A 19,777-nucleotide genomic window follows, 5' to 3' on the forward strand; every position below is an offset into this window, starting at 1 on the left:
TTGAATCCTCACACGTTGAAGGAGAGTCTTAAGGGTTATGTGGATTAGAATTAGGACTTTCGGCTGCACAAATTCGGTCTTACCATGTAGTGAGTGCAAGCGGGCCAGGTGGGCTGGGCAGGGCCTAGAGGGATCTTTCGGTCCTATGCGAAAAGACCGGGCCTGACTTTTTCGGCCAGGTCTCTAGCTTGGGGCATATTTCTTAAGTAGAAAAGTCAATCGGACCAAATACTTCGGTCCGAGCCTGTTTCAGCCGAAGTCCCAAACTTTAAGACTTCAACATACAATCAAATAATAGGCACGGGACATACTTCTTCATCTGGATGGAGTTAGGGGCCAAAAACTCATTCAGAGCTTTCCAAAGGCCGAAGGCGTTTGAGGCCATTTTCTAGCTCAAAAGTCCACTTTTCGACATGCTTTGAACCCTTTTTCCCCAGATCTTACGCTAGCATCACTTTGTTTTTGGACCGTTCGATGTATGATCGTAGAGTTCTTATGTTCCATTGCTTCATTCTGCTTTCTCAATAATGAAACTGCCTTATTTTCTATTTTTAAGCTGACGTTCATTCTGGACAGGTCTCCGCCGGTTTAGGCTTGAGCATTTTAGGCCCGGTGATCCGAATTGGCCCGAACTCAAATTAGAAATAAGGGCCCAAAGACCGGTTTGATCTAGTTATAACTAGATCCAATTCCCTCCCTAAAATCTTTGAAATTTCCAGCTCTACCAGCTTCATTCGTCTCATTCTGGGGTGGGGTAGAATTAAATTATACCTATTCCTCACCGTGACTAGTAAAAGTTTTCTGTCGGGAAAGCATCTATAAATGTCTATGGTTCCCTTTCTTTTAGTAACTTTGGAATGAGTAAAGGTAATTTCTATCCTATCTACAGATAGTAACATCTTAAAGTTGGTAAAAACTAAGCTTGAACAGTAACAACTGGTAAACTTCAGGCGTAATTAGAAACCTATCGTACAACATGCAGTTACAATACATCCAGATTATACCTGCGTGAATTACGATAACTGTCTAGGCGACGACATGGTAGGTGGTGAGTAGAATCAAGTGCTGTCTGTGGACAGTAGCCGAAAAATATACTTTGATCATTCGTAAAAAGCATAGTACACGTTCCTTCTAATATACAGACTCTAATATCTCCATACAAAAGATAGGTCTTCCAAAAAAGCAATTGGGTAAAGATGGTGCTATACAAGTTCTCATAGGATAAAGGGAAAAAATAAAAAATATGGTGACCTAGTTGTCCTTACAATTTCGTGAGTAACTCGAAGACAATCTAGTAGTCTGTGACTGAAAAAAATCGAAGGGGGTTCCGGTCCCTAAAGACTTTCTGGTGGAATTGGGAGAATCTGAAAGTAAAGGCTCATAAACTGGATTTCTGTTCTTGGGTTGAGTGATTGACAATGGAGAAACGGCTATCTCCGTCGACCTCGCTTGCGGTTCAATGTTTCCCAGGGACAAAATCGGTCCCCCCATGCGTTCCGCTTGCTGGAGTTTATTGATTTGACTAGGTCTGTATGTATATCTGAAATACTTCAGAGCTAGAATAGGACCCATTCCTGCTCCGAATATGATCTGCAATATGGGGAAAAAAAAAATCGGTTAGAAAGAACGCATGCAACCTTAATCTAGCATTAACAGTGCATTTTGGTTCATTTGCACTTTTCCAGCTCATATTGCTTAGTGGAGATAGAGTGACAATGTCCGGTGAGAAATATGCCATGCAGTAATTATTTCAGTCACTGATGCCATATCATCCTAATTTCATGCAAAAAACCTCAAAATTGTTATCCATAGAATGGCATCGCCGCATTTGACTGCTCAAAAGAAAGATAATTGAGCCCAAATGAAACATGCATCAATAAAACAATTACTCACCAACATAGTTAGCCAGTAAGATGGTTGTCGGCACAACCGGAACATTATTGTGTACATCCCTGATGAAGGGATGGCACTTAACATCAAGTTGATGATGTAGAATGCAAGCAAATTTCCCCAAATGGCGAGATGTTGCAATATAGTGAACGAGCTGCATTTGCAAACGAAGTTTAAGGAGTTACCAACTGACAAGCAGTTAAAAGAAAAAAACTACAAAACAAATAACTTAGCATGAAGCCATGACCCATTAATTTTATCACTAGGAAGATTAAGTATCCAAAGAAGCCAAATTATAGTAGCAAAACAGAGCATTTCGTGAAGCTTACTTTGTTTCCAGTGCCACCACGAAGGCTTGCAACCATATACATCCAGAGAGTGCTACCATAGATACCTCCTCCATTTCGCTCTTCTCAAAAGCATATGCATGTATGCTGATGGCAAATACAACAACCGCCTGCAATTACAAGCCACATTTATTCAACACAGAATAACAAGCAAGAGCCAGCAGTCAATAAATAATGTAATGTCCAAGTGCTTTATTTCACACGAGGCAGAATCCTCTAACAGACCACAATGCATTACTTAAATATTTGGCCTTCCAAGGAATGGAGCTGCCAAATGACTGTCGTATTTCTAAAGATGACCTTTTCAACGTACAATCACATAAGCATGATTTCGTTTCATTTGAGGGCAACGAAAAGGGGACTCATCTATTACTAGAATTCCACATCGATAAGAGAATTACTAAATTCCATACTCATACAGTGGCAACTTTGGTATTTTTCCAAAGTTAAGGGGGTCACCATAAGCTGTCCATAATTAGATCAACAGACTATTATTCAATTCTGTTGAATCAGAGAAAAGAACCTGTGCGCAGCTAATCTTTCTGTGAAAGTAAAACCACAGAGGAAGAAACAGTCTAAATTTGCACTTACATGAAAAAGTGATCGTCCGAACCATCCAGCAAATGTGCTAGGATTTAGAAGCCTGTTTCAAGAAGTAATGTTAAAGAAAGTTTTCTACACCGAGAACCAAAAGAGAGTACAATTATATACTCATGATCTCATAACAAATTGAGGACACACCTCCCAGCTTGGCAGTAAAAAAGAATTTGTGGATGCTGCATAACGGTCTCCTCACCAACATCTTTGTCAAGTACGCTCACTAAGACAGGGATGCTGGTGTAGAAAACATTATAGGCCATCAAACTAACTGAGTTGAAAAGACTGGTTCCAGAAATACCTGATATGAAGGAGAAACTGGCAGTGTGTTTGTGTTAGAACAACAGGTACAAGAGAAAGCACACATGAGCACATAGACACAGTACAGAGAGAGAGAGAGAGAGAGAGGAGGGAGGAACCATAGTGGGAACTCACAAGATTTGGATGAAACATATCAGTAATGATTTATAGAAAGAATACTGCGAGAGAAATGCTGTTCGGTTGTAGGAGTATCGCCCATGAACCAGTATCAATCTTTTCAGAAATCTGAATTCTGTAGACAGCAGTCAGAAAAGTCAAACATTTAGAAGTCCCACGGTAGCAAGCACATAGAGGAAACTATAGAACAATACATGCCACATATTCTGAAAGACCAATCCCAAAAATAAAGTACTTCAAAGGTTGAGCCAGATGAAAGGATCTCCTGGAACATGAAATTCGTTGACTAGACCCAAATATGTATACTGGTCATCCCCATTTAATTTCAGAGAGAAGAATTAGATCTAACCATCTCCCCACTTTCGCAGACTATCCTACTATTCCCATTTCTACAGGAAGACCTTTCCAGCAAACCAGTCTTTCCATCGGAATAATGTGAACTTCTTTATGGTTAGATAATAGAAGTGCTGCCCATACAGCGTTACAAATGCATATAACTGAGACTGCATACGGTCACAATTATCTACAGCAGAGGTTAGTTTCCACAGAAGAAATACCAACTAAATACCCTTAATAAGGTCTCGACCAAAAAAAAAACCTTAATAAGGTCTGAAGTACCAGAGGTCCAGCCCATAAAACCCAATCTTTTGGCATTTTCAACCACAAAGTCCAAAAGGAATTTATTTTCTGAATTAGCAACATCGTTTCTTCAAATGAACACACATTCTATGCATTTGTAGCCGTAAAGTATGAATAATTTGATGTCAATGCAAACATCCAAACCAGAAAAGAACAAACACTGGACATGAGCAGCAATACTTACTTCCAATGCTATAATCAGCAGCCCTAGCGGCCTGTAGTCCTTCTCTGCCACTAATGCCAACTCCTATGTCAGCTTGTTGAATCATCTTGACATCATTTCCACCATCTCCAATGGCCAAGGTTCTGTAGTCACATGATTTTAAGAGTTGCACAAGCTGCACGAAGACACAAGATATGGCACGTAATGTGGCTGAAAATGTATTTTTAGGACTGAAGGAACAGCAATAGCAAATAGTGGGTAATCTTTTAAGTATTAATAAAAGTAATTATAGGCCTTTTTCATTCCAGCATCATGATTTAAAAATTGTGTCCAAGCGTAAGATACAGTAATTAACATTACTTAAAAAAAGAAACTAAATTCACAGTTACTGCAATATTATAAAGAGTGAACACCACCGGACTTCCTACCTCCTATCTTGAATGTGTTCGGCTCCCAAAAAGCGACTTCAGGTCATGTACTAGCCCCATAATGAAGATCATTCTACTCGGATAGAGGATATGCACAATAATCAACAAAGATAAAGCTTTGTTGCTATATATGTCAAACTTCTATATCATTTTTGAGGTTCCGGTCATGATATTCATAAAAATTTAAAGGCACAATGTTCTCAAAACAGCTTTAGACAGATCCAAGTGAAATTCAGAGGACAGCAGAAGCCAAAGGCACAATAGTTTCCTGCAAATTTAAATTATGTGACGATGATTGTGATGGGATTGCCAACTATTCTAAAAATTTTAAACTGTTAGATAAAGGCGTAGTTTAATCTTTAATTATTCTATCACTCCCCCTTACATTTAGTCTAGTCTTTTTGCCTAGTACTAAGTGTGGAAATATTTAATTAGGGAGGCAAATAGGGCCTGAAAAGATTTGATCTCAAGATCTCCTGCTCTTAAACCATGTGATCTTTGATGGGACCATTGCTAACTATTCTAATAGTTTAAGCTGTTAGATGAAGGCTTTGTTTAATACTTAATTATTCTAATAAAATCATCAACTTAAAAGGAGAGAAACCTTCTATACTAGTAGACAACCATTGGTCCCAAAGGCTTAAGCTATCACAAAAACGGACCCATTACCACACCCCATCAAATGTTAGCTAAGCCTTACAAGTGAAAAATGTATGTAACTATATCGAACAGACAAGTGAAAGCATCAAATAATTAGAACAGAGGCAAGATCAAAATGAGAATGAGGATTTAGACTTTCATCTTTGCTCCATTACCATGTTAGACAACTTCCAAAGATCGCAAACTACCAAGAAACAGGCTGGTACTGTATAGAGAGCATATTTCCTAACATGCTCCATACACTTAATTCCCCACCTTATTACCATGTCTAAAATTCGTTAATTGGCAAAGTTCTTAGGCAGTGAATAAGGTCAGTTTCGATTAAACAAACAATATACTGGTGACCCTCTGATCTGCTATTCGATCATGTGAGAATAAGCTGATGATTCTCCAATCTACTATGTGATCATATGTAAATAAAGAGAGATGCAAATTTCTGGTAAAATAACAACAATTAGAAAGTGACAAAAATATATCAAAACCTATCACTGTTTACCCAAAGCCTTCTGTCATAATCTAACACCAGATATAGGCAACTTTGAGTAGAATTACCTGAGCTTTTTGCGAAGGTGTCACCCGGCAACAGATAGCTGTCCTTGATAATATAGCTAAGTCAGTGAAAGCTTTCCGATGATATGTCAGAGCAATTTCCAGAGCCCATCCATCAACAACAAATGCCACATCCTAATTCAAGGAAAAGCTGGTTACAAAAAACCGTGAAGCAACAGTCACATTAACAAATTTGCACCCAAGAAGATCCGTTGAACAAATAACTCGAGCTCATAACTATAGGTGTCAGGTGTAGAAAGAGACAAACAGGTGAGTGGTTTAACCCTCATTTCATCTCAGCATTTCCTTTTATCTAGAGGAATGATTAGAGGCATTCTAGACCAACAAGAAGATTATTCAAGAAGCAATAAGGGTATCTTTCTAGAACACAAGTTATTGGGCAAAAGGACACCATAAGTGTAAATTACGTATGACGGTCACTTGAATTCCATAACTTTTTGTTGATCACTTGGGTGTCATTTAACTTTTCAATCAATCGCTTGAATGCCATAACTTTTTAAAAACATCCATCCCGAGTGACATGCCATGACGGACATCCGGTACTAGGATGAAATGGTTTAAAAAAGTTATGTCACTTAAGTGATTGATTGAAAGTTATGTTACTCAAGTGAACGTTTTTTAGTAGCCATGACACTCAAGGGATTAGGAAAAAGGTTATGGCAAAGTGTTTGCATCCCCCAAATTCCAGATAATTTAATCATTAATTATTTAAGATATCAATTTTAGGCGAAAGATCTTTTAATGGCAGAATATATAGCTACAAATATGTAAATCTTATATTAACTGGAGGCAAAATTCCTTTCTAACTTCAATAACGTTCTTTGAGTGACGATACAAATTGTCACTAAAACTTAGTATTTGAGGTCATATAGTCTCTAATTAAAATTACTCATCATTTAGGGCCAATCACCCTAAAGATTCCATAATACTACTAGAAAGGGGTCAAATATTGAAAGTTAGGCTTTAGCACCAGATCTAAATGGTTTATGCTCTTCAAAATGCATGCCTACATATGTCAAAATGCAAAGTCAAGACCATATGACTCCTTCAAATTAAAGTCCTTGCCAAATTTGTTGGATAATTTTGTTCTAATAATTACATGCCAGCACTTCACCCTATTAGTGACCTCTAAGGAAAGTTATACTACTTCATATATCTCATACATAAGCACATAAAAAGATTCCCAGTTATACAGGTATCATGACCAAAGAATTTCCAGCCTAATCCAGCCTTCTCAATTTGAGCATTGCCAAAGGCAAGTATTTATCGTCAAGAAACATTCTATTAAGACAATCAAATGATATTTCTTTCTCATACAATATCAAGCCAACAAAATGCTATCCAATAATACAGCAAGAGAGAATTGACTGACCTAAGAAGGTGGTAAGGTGAACATTTATTGATGCACATAATTTCCCACATGAAGTCTATAAACTTTACCTTAGGTTCTGAGGAAGTTATCCTCATTGTGAGCAAAACTCTTTCTAAGCTCCTACAAACTTCATCTTTGGTTTTCCCATCAATTAGAAGAAGCTGACCCTTGGGCTCTGTAAGAAATGAGAAGCGATGGAGGTCAGGAAAGCATAAATTCTGCTGTTAGATTCTATCTTCCTCATTCTCCAGCACATGATGAGCAGAACTGCACAACGAAATCAATCAACCTGGAGATATGAAATTGCAAGACAGTGCAATCTGTATGGCGGTGTTCTGCTTGTCACCAGTAAGCATCCAAAAATTTATTCCAGCTCTTCTGAGTGTCTCAATTGTTTCTGGTACACCATCCTGAGCAGTAATGTAAGATATATCATTGTTCAAACACAACATCATTCTAAAGGCATATTAGAAAGAGCATGGGAAAATGGAACCCTCAGAAAGGGGAAAAGTATATGTAGATGCAGAATGTCCCCAAACATATCACTAGTCACCTGAAGACGATCCTCTATTGCAGTGACTCCAAGTACTTGAAAATCATGTTCAATTCTTTGACACACCTCCGCTATTCTCCACTGCAAATCCAATTATTTCAGGAAGTCAAGATACACTATGTAAGAATAAGCCGGAAAGATTATGTATAACAGGAAAAGAACAGAACAATGATTAGTGTACCATTTACCTCCCTATCAACCAATGAACTACTAGCCTCTTTGAATGCTAGAGACCATTCATAATATTCATCAGCCATTAGTTCACGCCAAGCCAAGCATAAAGTGCGTAAACCCAGTTGAGAATATTGTTCAACAGCTTCCACAAAGGTCCTTGTTTGCTGCCCTGGAAGATAATGGAAGTAGTCAAATATTTATATACCCACAATTAAGGACCCTACAAATCGCACCATTAACTGTCCTCCGATATATCTTTCTTGGTTTTCAGGGTGTAAAGAAAAAAATTTAGAGCACCATAACTAGCTATTGCAGTCTGACACAACTTACATTACATCTACAGAGTCAGAAATGACAAATCAAGTGCATGCAATATTGATCCTATGTCAAATTCTCACTGAGCAATACCAAAATCGGGCAAACAGGAAGACTTTCAATTTTGGCTATATTTGTAGAATTTCCAGCACAGCAAAAGTAGCATTTGAAGCATGCACCAGGCAATCCAGCCACCAGCTGTAAGCAACAAGCTCCCTTTGTACAAAAAAAGGCAACTTTTTTAAGATCATACCTAAAAGTTGATGTGACATCTGAAAAGGAAAGTTTTAAAAATCTTCAACAAAATCAACTCAACTTGAGCACAAATCCTCAATAAGAATCAGGTGTTATCAGCACAAGCTAGATGACATGTGTTGAAAACATCACATTCCAACCTAGAAGATTCAATAGCATTCCCTGGACACTGCAACTATTTTCAGTTCCTGAAGAAGCATCCCATCAAAAGGAAAAGAGTATATGATTACTTGAGCTTGAAGTACGACCAAACCCACTAATCAAAAGAAAAACGATGTCTCCCTCCTCCTTGGAACACTCAAAAGTCTGACAATATTTGAAGAAAACAAAAGCACAACACCATTTATCTCTAAGTGGAGAAATACTAACTGAAGAATACGCTTACTAAAATAAGTTGCCATTTTTTCAACGTCCGATAGGCAGTGGAGTACTTTTTATGGTTGAATAGGGTATAACCAGAAATGTCCTCAACATAAAAAAAACACCACGACTAAACATCCAAACAACTTTTTTCATCTGATAAGTTTTAGCATGAGGATGGGGCTAACCAGGAATGGCATAAGGAATTATTGCTTCATCTGCTCCTTTGGTCAACAGAAATATCTTTCCATTCTCGCAGTCTTTCACCACTAGGGACATCCTTTTCCTATCAGATGTGAACTCCAGAGTTTCCAATACCTCATAATGAATAACCGTTCCATCGAACTTAATCTCTGAGAGATACAATATACACGAAAAGTCATTTTAATTAAACCTAGATGACTATGCAGAGTACAAAAGACAAAAAAGAAAATGACTGGTACCAAGAATATTTGCATTCCTATTGACAAGAACCATATGCAGTTTCGCAGCAGCATGAACAAGAGCATCTTCATCCTGAGATTGTGCCTTATATGAGATTGCTCCCGTTTTACTGCAGCAAGAAAATAAAAGCAAGGAACCATAAAAAACTGTAGCAGAAGTACATGATGCGCATATCAAAATGGTATCTATATGGTGAATTGCCACTACAATCAGTAACTTCAGATAAGGAAAAGCATCTGGCCAGAAAGAAGTTGAGATCACCTTTGCACAGGGATGACAGTGTTGCATATTGCCATAACTGTCAGAAACCTGATAACATCTGGAGAGCCAGACTCAATAGCATTAAGCAGTTCCACATCTGGATACAAAAAGGAAACAACTTATGAGAGCAAAGCTGATCTCAGGAATGATCAAATATACTAGATGGTGACTGCATGAGATTCAAGCACAACATCAGTTTGCAGTTTTGGTTAGGCATGGTAATTCTACATTGCTGTGCAAACTTTGAAAATGATTTCCAACTGATAAAACAAGTAACTTCAAATGCCATAAATTACCTGATGACTTAGCTGTAAGATCCCACAACATCATGTTCATTAAATCAAAAATTACTTTAACACGAACATTTAGGAACTGAAATAGGTGATTTTACCTCTAACATTTAGGAATTGAAATAGATGACATGCAAGCATTTAAATCTAAACTTGGCAACATCTTTTCTGCCTTCTACCTCTCAGTATAGGGCACACAAGCATAGCGCTCACTTGTTGAGTTAAATCATTTATCCAATAACTCGAATAATAACTTAAATGATGAAAGAACTGGAGCAATGCTTTATGTCAAGACGGACAAAATTTGACTTCAGGACCCTATATCCTTCCATGACTCATAAAGGCACAGAGTATCTGATTTAAACACTAATTGTAATTTAAACACTAATCGTATAAAATGGTCATAACCAGAGCTCTGCTTGTGTATTACAAGCCACAATTATTCATATATACATGCAGGTCTAGACTTTTGTAACAAAGCCACCCAATGCTTTCAACCAAGAATGCAGAGTTTTATTTAGAAGACAATGCTACTTCTATGATAATGAAACATTGCTCCTCAGAAGTAACTCATAACAATCTGGGATATTGCTGCCAAATGTCAAAAACGATGTGTATCAGATGAATAGAGTAGCTTGGGTGTTATATGAAAAAAGTTGTCTTTTACCCATCGGCCACCAGCCCACTTGATAAGTCTAATTGAAAGAAACTAAATTAATGAAATACATTAACAGAAAGGCTTGTATCAGCAGAAACTCAAATCACTTGTGACAATGTTATCTCTCGAAAAAGGGAGTGATCAAATTTCCCTTTGCCCCCAGCCGGTCTCTCTATTTATGTCGTGTAACCTGAAACATCACTTCCCATTTCCCCTCCCTTTCAATTTTCAAGCTGCTGCAAGAGGAAAATCCTTTAGGCCTGTTGATGCATTAATCTCATTGCAACTGCAACGACTGTTAGGTTTAGCGAGCCGGAAAAGTAGAGCCAATGGTGTTTCTTTCTTACAATTAACTAAGCACGTTTACTATTCAACGTGCCCAATTCCCTGAAAAGAAGTGGACCAACCGTAATGGAAACCTGAATCCAGGGAAAAAAAAAAAAAACCGTGTATAACTCCACTCGTGGACCAAAAATACCCAAGCAAGTTCGCAGACCTCACTGGACAAAATATACCTATGGTTCTAAGTACCTAGGGAACCTCTTTTTCACTTTGATTATTTTCATGCACAAAATGGCAACAAGATTTTCAACTGTTAATGCTCCAAGGACTCAAAAGAATGAACACAGGAAGAAAGATGTCGCATGCTCTAACAGAATCAGAACCTTTCAAGGCATCCCCAGATTCATTTCCATGAAATTTGCCGCTGATGCAGCATCTTCTGAAAATCATCTTGTTTTCGGTGAGTGTTCCCGTTTTGTCAGTCAGAATGTATTCGACTTGGCCCAAGTCTTCGCTTATTGCTGTGCTGCCAAGGGCAGAGAAATTTGCTACATAAAACTGCGTTTAAGCTATGCCAATCTCTCACACGGGTTTCTTAAGTTAAACAACTTACTTTGTAGCATGGGCAGGAGTACCAGTTTCCCCGTCAATCATTTTCTGATCCCAGTCAATAAATTTTGCATATAGACTTTTCACAAGGTCCAGAGATACCTGCCAAAAATTGTTCGAAGTTCTCAAAGTAATTAATTTATCCGAAGCTCTTTCAGTGCAGAACTTCTTTGAAACAGTTCTGCAATCTCCAGCTTGAAATACAACACGGGAGATTAGGCCAAACTACCTCTCTTTTTTGTTAGGTAAAGCTACAAATTACCAGCAAAATCATTTGATTCAGTCAAGGTTGACATAGTAGCTCAATTGCCTAATCGAAATAAAGCGGATTGATTCAAAAAGTTAGTTCCAGCTCCCAGCACTAACCACTAAGCAACTCTAAGCATTTGCGGTGAACTTCCATCTTTACTACCAGAGCAACCACCTGCACTGAGGCAGGTAGAAGTCTCTAATACTTTATCAAGACTTTGATCACCTCTCTAACAAGTTTTCATTTCATTACAATGGTATCACTGAATCCATAGACCTATTATTCTTTATCTCTTCTCCTAACCTCATCATGCGAGATCAGCTGTTTGTGAGAATGTAAATAGCAGCCTTACAAGCTATAATTAGATAAGTTTTCCATTACGATTGGATGGAAAACCAATCTTGATGTCTGCATAATGCGCAGAAAAACTGCGCTAAGACTCCTGAAGAGTGAGGACTTAATTCGTACGGACTGTGAAGAGAAAGAATGATTACATAGAACAACACTAGTTCTTCCTTAAGCCGCATCATATTTCCTTTCTTCCTAAAAGTTAAAGTTACATTTCTTGCAATAGGTCAACTTCCTACAACAAAGATCAAAATGCTATGATAAAGAAGCAATTGTCTTGATCTTTCAATCATAATCTTCACATCTCACCTTAATAGATATGGGAATCATGATGGAACAAAGAAGCTCAAACCGCAAAGGTATGACCAAGAGCTCATACCAGGGACCTTCGTGTGGATACAAGACATACCATTGCTTCACCAAAAAAGGACCCAAAAAGAAGGAAATACAAAATCAGCAGTTAAACATAAGGGGATTAACTTTACTAGGAAAAAACAAATCCAAGCAGCATAATCGGAAAAAACAAACAAGAGCTACATTGCAGAGCCTCTTCCCATATAAGTCACGGGCAATGATGTAGAAACCAGGAAAGCATTAACAAAAGAATAAAAGAAAGAAAGAGATATGAATCATGGAAGATATGAATCACGGACTACCATGAGACCGTATACAGACATTCCAAAGCCATAGGTGATAATTCATCTAATGACACAAATCTCACTGTATAGACAGTTGAAGAACAGAACCATAAAGCAAATGAAGCTGTCTAATAAGATTTTTTTTTTTTTTTTTATAAACAAAGCCATCTAATATGTATCATCTATTTAAAACGAGGCAACTTATCAAGGCCTACGGACATAAATAGATAGCAATAAAAAGAGATGTCTAAAAGTGCAAAAGAACAGCAAAGAAACTCAGCAAAGTGGAGATCATAGATGATTCGTTCACCAGAAACGTAATCAAAAGTCAGCAGTACCAGATATACAACAGACATTGAACTAATGGCAGTTTCCAAACTTCAGTAATAGAGTCAACCTCACCTAGTGGAATGAGCAGATATACAGAGAAGCAAATGGATGAGTGGACGTTCTGGCTAGATTGGGAAAGGAGCAGCTTATGCAGTTTACTATTATTCACTAGTCTTCCTGATGCTATTAAGGGTATCTTGTATAAGGATGCACTTGACAGCAGGTTGACTACGAATGATGAAACTTGACTGTTTGAATTTCTGAATGATGATGTTTGTTTCACCGAAGAAAAAACTTCATCTCACCCCTCAGCAAAGGAAAGCATGCAATGTTTTCCACAAAGGAATTTTGGTGTCATATCACGAAGTCAAAGCGTTTGAAGACTAGCATATAACCATAACCATTCTATTAAATCACTGAATATTTATGTGCATAAGCTCTGAAAGCACCTCACTTGTCTATTGTTAGTAGATATTTAAGCTACACAATTTGTTGTTACCAAATCCCATTGCTTATGACTAGAAACTTGAAAAAAAAAAAAAAACACAAGGTCAAGAAAATAGTTCCAACGCCTTGGCTTTAAAATATCTTTAATTTTTCCGGGAAATACTCCTCAGTTTCCAGAACATTACGAAAACTACACTGCATCCATCAGGATCTTAATCTCTTGATCGTAATTCAAGAAGATATTTCTGATCTTTAGCTAACGAATCTGACATTTAGTTTGATATCTTTCTACCTGCTTTAGTATGCACTTTCTCCTTAGTCATGCACTACTCCTCTGAACTACAAAGTTTTAAAAAGCAATACTTACGAAAGCACTTTCACTTTGCAACACAGAATAAGACAAGTAAAATGTAGAACCAAATTGGTGGAATCACAAAGCAAATAGATGTCCCAACAAATGACATGTAGAAGTTTTCCAGGGGAAGATGTTCAATTCTGTATGACTTGAAAATCAATCAACAAGAAGGTTACATGCTAGAAGCTTAGTTGATCGCACTAACCTTTCTTGCTTCCGTGTCCTTCCATACATTACCAGCTATCCCCAAAACCATCACCACAACTATTTGGAAGATAAATATGGCTCCAGTCAACTTGTCAATCATGGCATCCACAGCTGTAAGCTTAGGCTCTGGTGCACCCCTGCTCATACCCATCTTTGTTTCATTACCTGAAGCAATTAATCAAAAAGAAATATGCACCTTAATTGCACCTTTCATGGTGAGGTGTTAACAATTATTTATGTGGCAAAGAAAACAATCACGTCAATGTACATGTCATTAGAACTCTCTCAGATCCTGCTACAATACAAGTATAGTCCTGTATATCCATAAAAACTAAGTTTTCCAGCTTTTAATATATTACTCCACTGATGGAGCAAAACTTACAATCATTATAATATGATCAGAAGCTTCCCTTCCAGCACACATTTCCTTACAAAACCCCAAAAAAGACGGTAGAAAGAAGCAAACACCAATAACATTGTCATCCTAATGCTACTCCCCCAGCCAAAGAGCTGGAGAAAACGAGTTATATGAAGAATGAACTCAGAAAAGAGTGCATGCTTTTTACCACATGCATTATGAAGCTAAAAACACACATAACCACATAATTTCCTGTCTTGCCTATCTGTTTCTTCTTCTAAACTTGAATAAATCATGAACTGTATTTATCATGATGTCTTCTATCTGCCAAACAACTTCTACAGATCTTTTCTTGAACCTCCAATGCTTGCCTCCACTGTAGCAATGGTGGACCTTCTCTAATTTCAAATTCATTTAGATTCTGCTCACGGTTACTAGTTCATTTTATTGTTAGCTAAAGCCCGGACAACTTGATCCCAACACCATGCACAGTAGCAAAATTTGTTACATTAACAGGCTAATTGTGATGTTGCAAGTTGTCTTCCACATTGGGCATGTCCATATCGATGTCTACATGCTCGCTCACTCTCTCTATCTCACGCGCCCATTCATGCACATGCGCATGCACACGCACGCATCTCTTCCCATCTTTCCCATCCTTACTTTAACAAGTCAAATACAAAGAAATGAAGCATTAAAAAATACTCAGCGGTATAGTTGTTCCAGCCAACACACCTGTATAAACAGCTACTCCACAAGCCCACTCTGTATTGCGCAAGTAGCATGTTTGAAGAATGGTGTTTTTTATGGTCAAAGGGCACACATCATTGTCAAGAAATGGAGGAAGTAATCGAAGGTTAGCATCAAATCTTCTGATGTCCCTATCAGGACTGGGGCACTCAATAACACCCTGTTGAACATCCCTTTCATAATATTAGCCAGGATAACAACCAGGGTGTCGCTTTATTAGGTTCACCAAAATGTAGGTAACATTCTTACCTTGATTTTGTGCAACAGTTCAGGATCAATTCCCATGCAAGCAGAAGGTACAACCCTTGTCTTTAGATCGGTTTCACCATCAAGGGCAGCTGTCTGCACATGTTACAAGAGAATACATAATCTTTTAAAGAAGGACATGGAATTCACACAAACACAAAAGCAGTGTCACCAACAAAATTAGATGGACTGCACCATATTTTCTATTCAAATTTACATCAATATCCTAATAATAGTTCTCACGGAAGTTAATATATCTGGAAAGATGACTAAAAGCACTCGGTGGCAAGATAACCAATTTCCGGACAAATTTAAGTGGTGAGTGACTGGCCTAGCACAATGCCCAACACCAAGTGCCAAGGATGGTAGCTGATTGATGTTGAAACTGTTTTCTTAAATAGATGATAGACTGGACAGCTGACCGGGATGAATTATCTGACTCCTGATCTTACATGTTTTAGCTCGAGCATTAAACTTATTAGTGCATTTATCTTAACCTATTCTCATACTAGCATGTGTGCCGTAAAACCTAGGTTTTGCAATCCCTCATTCCTCTTAGGCATGCTCAACAGTTAATGAATCGCACACCAATTCTTTCGCGCAGATACTACAGCGCTAATATCTGCTTAAAATCTAACCATAACATAGAAGGGGAATGACACTAGAGGATCTGCCCTGGCTAAAGTCAAAGCTGCTCAAGTTTTCAATTAGGCACAAGAAAGGTTAGTTCATTACCTCTATATAGCAGAGTCCCTGTGGATCGGACGTTCCAAGCAAAACTAGATCGCATGGTGCTTCATCATTCTCACGAAGCCATACGATGTTACCAACACGAATGTCCTGCGCTTGAATCTAGAAGAGAGGGCACATAATATAAAAAGAAGAGTAAGCATAAAGTTATTTTCTTGAAAATCAGAGGTGTACAAATAGAGTCACTTCAGCATATGAAGTAGACCATCAACAAATATCACACATTTCCAGTGATGCAGAGTCCCCATTCTAAGACACTTTAAGCTTGAGTCTATCTCCAAGCCCTTCTTATAGCAACTATAGTTATGCTTAAAAGCAAAACCAACTTCAGACCCAGAGGGGCACATATCCAGCATTACTACCTTATCTCTATAACATCTGCAACATCATCAAACTACAAATAGCAAATAACCACCGTCATTTTATGTGTCAAAAGAGAATATTATGTTAATAAACTTTATATCAATGAAATTGGTATGTGCCAGTGGACTAGATAACTGCTTCTTTTTTAGGCAAAACATTTCTTTTGTATCCTCTTTATTCAACAGTATAAGATGAAATGTGAGGTGTCCATAGTCCTACAACTCTAATCTTCTGAAACATGAGGAGCACTCTCATCTCACCATTATCAATTCAAACATGAGATGAAGATACAGATGATGTAGATTATCATAATCTCAAGTTGCTCTTAGGGCTGCAAATATTACGCACAATTCCTATTTGTCTGTGCTCCCAGGCACCAAACCATTATTAAATCCAACTGCTTACTCCAATCAAAGAGGTGAAACTTAGTTTTAAAAGCCACTAATCACATTAATAACCTCAACAGGGTATATCCTCCTCGGGGCATATAACCAGACCAACCTATCAAACAGACCAACATTAAATATGACTGTTGCAAGTATCGCTTTAGTTGAAGTACTGAGCCAATAGGGACGCCGAACTATGAAAGGAGATTGCAACACCCATCAGGAACAGGTTTAACACAGCTGAGTTTGCTGGAAGCCTATTGGCAGCCTACATCATGTAGGCCAGGAATTGTTAAATCCACCATTAGCCTATTGAAGTCACATTTGAGATATATAGAGCCTTGATTTGTAGACACCATTTTCACTAGAAAACCTGCCTAAAAGTTAGATTTCACATATCGTTAGTTCTATTTAGAAATTTTAGATATTTCCAAGTATACGAAGAAAAGTTACAACTTTGAGTGAATGGTCATTTGAGTTATACAGCTAATAGTCAGAGAGCATACAAATTTTCATTCCATAATCGCTGAAGGTTATGAACTTGAACTATGGGTAAATTGTGTAATAATCAGGTAACAACAATACTTCTACAATGCGTATACTAAATAAAAACCATTATCAGCATAGAGAGCATTGTGATCTATGGAGAGGGAAAAAAACAACTGACTGAAACTATAATTAACTACCAGACTTCTATAATCTAAAAAGCCAAAATCGGTGGCAAACAAGCAATAACTGGCAAACCCATCCACAAGACAAAATCCCTTGAGATGATCAATAATCATTCTTCAACAGATTTAAAAGAAAGAAACAGCTTCCTTCCACACAAAAAAAAAAAAAAAAGACATATACAAGGAATAGGGGGGATTTTTCTGGGGACAAAGGGATCGGGGAACTTGAGAATGATTTCTGTACCAGTTTTTTTACTCCATGACGGACAATCCATACTTCTCTCTCATTTGCCTTTTTGTCAGAGAGATATCTATTGTAATCATCCCATGCCTCTTTTGTTGCTGAGACAGCAAATATAAAGATGAGTGGACCCCATGTACTGGCAGGATTCACTGGAGTAATAAGTGACCATAGCTGAAGGCAGGCAATCAATAGGAAATACTGGTTCATGAACCGGCTGAAAACAGAAAAAAAAAAAAAAACGTATTACATACATATACAGAGTTAGATACTTCCTGATTTCAGTAAATGCGAATCAACATTGGCTATGGGAAGTGGAAGAAGTGTAAGCAGACTGCCTTAAATAAGGCACATGAATATTCTAGGTTTTTTACTTGTTGACTAGAAATATCTAAGTTAGTTGCCCAGCCAACACCCAAAAAAAAAAAAAACTATAAATAAGTTGAGGCTCACCTGAACTGCTCCCATAAGTTCTTGGGAAGAAAATTCAATATAGTGTATTTTCTGTTGGATATTCGGTTGTCACAGTAGACATCATAAGATGATTCGTCGTCATTGATATCTACATATCGCTTCATTGTTGTCCTTGAAGCAGATGATCAAATCTATGCATTTCAACACGGTCAGATTCAGAGGCCACAATGAGAAACAAATCCGCCGGAGGTTCCCATCCTGAATAAGATATATTCGTCAACATATGCATAAGTCATACTACTGGACAGATAAATAACTGAAGGGCATTAACACACCAAGGCCAATCTTCATCAAAGTCTTCCATGTTGATTCATGATGATGAGATTTGACAACTATGATAATGACGGCATGTACACATGCCTACAAATGAACTAGGCCGTGACTACGAGTTAGTCTATGGCCTAAATGCATCAAGCAGCACAATAAATTTCCCCAAACTGATATAAACACAATGCCACTAGCACTCACTACATGAAATGACTAATCTTTTCAATGTCCTGAAGGTGATAATAAATGTGGGTATGCAGTCATTTAAAACTTGTGCTTTGTTGGTTCCACCGACTGACCGTGAACATTGATTTTCTTATAAAAAGGAGTAACAAAGTGGAAATGTAGGAATTTACACTCCCATGCCGAGAATCTGCCTACACCGATTCATACTAAATATCAAACCCGCTCAGAACATGATAGCGCAATATACTCTATCTATACTTTATTGCCATGAAATTGATGGCGTGGAGTCCCAATCTCAACTTCGTATAATTTAAATGTTTTCGAACTGTCAAGAAGTTAACACAGTCGTTCACCTTTCGGCCTCCCAGTACTACCTTGTCCTCAACAACAAGAGCCTCCAAACCTCACTTGAACAACTAAATGCAGCTAATTCCAGTCACAACATTCGACGAGCAAATCAAAAAACAAAATCAATACGCGAATTATTGAGCATAAGCTATCAGAGAGACGTGAGAATACGACTCCTAACACGCTAGAAATCACAGCGGCACGATGACGAGCTCGCCAATCGACGACTCGAGCAAGAAACTGCAATTGCCGAATTCGAGGAACTCTCCACGCTCTCATTTTCGGATCCAGGTTTAATTAGACAACCGTCGGACGCGATCAGAACGCCAACAGCTAATTACAGCGTGAACAGGACGAACTGACGACAGAGAAGGGAGATTAGCTCACCGGAATCAACGGATTAGCATGATCCGGGTCCAATTCGCTTCTCGCGAATGCGATCGGAGGCCAAATTCTTACCCGTCGATGTCTTCTTCTCCTTCTCCTTGCCGGCCTCGGCTCCTTCCTTTTCCAGGTACCGTCTGTTTGAGCAGCCGATGGAGGAAATGGTTGCGTGAGGCCGGGTAGAGTCGGGCGGAGTGATGAGCTGCACCGTGGACCGTTGGATTACGAGGGAATGGGTGGGGCAGTCAATCCTCAACTGATTATTATTAAAAACATAAATTATTATTCATAATAAAAATATTTTTTGTTCGCTAACTATTTCAAGCAAAATAAGCCAACATTTTCAAGATTTTTTTTTAAATCATCCATTTTTCATGAAACTAATGGGACTTAAAATGTAAAACAGATAGGAAATAGGAAGTGATGCGATGAGGAATGAATAAAGTTCAATAGATTAAATCCAAATTAATGGT

The 19,777-nt window shown here is 38.0% G+C and overlaps 1 protein-coding gene across 2 annotated transcripts; it reads right to left on the reverse strand.

Moving 5' to 3' along the window:
• Positions 1–1,057: 1,057 nt before the first annotated feature.
• Positions 1,058–19,558, reverse strand: LOC115754480 (phospholipid-transporting ATPase 2). 2 transcript variants are annotated; one of them, XM_030693492.2, is made up of 25 exons: positions 19,308–19,558; positions 18,099–18,317; positions 17,649–17,862; positions 15,970–16,086; positions 15,238–15,330; positions 14,974–15,148; positions 13,879–14,045; positions 12,213–12,317; positions 11,310–11,407; positions 11,080–11,222; positions 9,467–9,563; positions 9,205–9,314; positions 8,950–9,114; positions 7,846–8,000; positions 7,658–7,738; positions 7,394–7,514; positions 7,173–7,279; positions 5,715–5,846; positions 4,096–4,249; positions 3,270–3,387; positions 2,979–3,152; positions 2,829–2,880; positions 2,220–2,347; positions 1,894–2,044; positions 1,058–1,590 (listed from the first exon to the last, which is right to left on the reverse strand). In XM_030693492.2, exons 2-25 carry the CDS (start codon positions 18,221–18,223, stop codon positions 1,252–1,254), a joined length of 3,321 nt encoding a protein of 1,106 aa, XP_030549352.1. In that variant the 5' UTR covers positions 18,224–18,317; positions 19,308–19,558; the 3' UTR covers positions 1,058–1,251. The 2 variants fall into 2 exon arrangements, with proteins under 2 accessions (XP_030549352.1, XP_030549353.1); XM_030693493.2 differs by lacking the exon at positions 19,308–19,558 and adding an exon at positions 18,395–18,507.
• Between the last annotated feature and the right edge of the window lie 219 nt (positions 19,559–19,777).

Source organism: Rhodamnia argentea, chromosome 7 (genome assembly GCF_020921035.1).
Source record: "Rhodamnia argentea isolate NSW1041297 chromosome 7, ASM2092103v1, whole genome shotgun sequence".
Lineage (NCBI taxonomy): Eukaryota > Viridiplantae > Streptophyta > Magnoliopsida > Myrtales > Myrtaceae > Rhodamnia > Rhodamnia argentea.

What these genes read in the sequence shown, in the direction of transcription:
- LOC115754480 (XM_030693492.2), bottom strand. Translation starts at nt 18,223, where the DNA reads ATGAAGCGATATGTAGATATCAATGACGACGAATCATCTTATGATGTC. An exon ending in AACTTATGGGAGCAGTTCAG is followed by an intron (nt 17,863 to 18,098) that starts GTGAGCCTCAAC and finishes TTCTGTTTTCAG; the next exon opens with CCGGTTCATGAACCAGTATT. An exon ending in TGATTCCCATATCTATTAAG is followed by an intron (nt 11,408 to 12,212) that starts GTGAGATGTGAA and finishes AATTTTTGGCAG; the next exon opens with GTATCTCTGGACCTTGTGAA.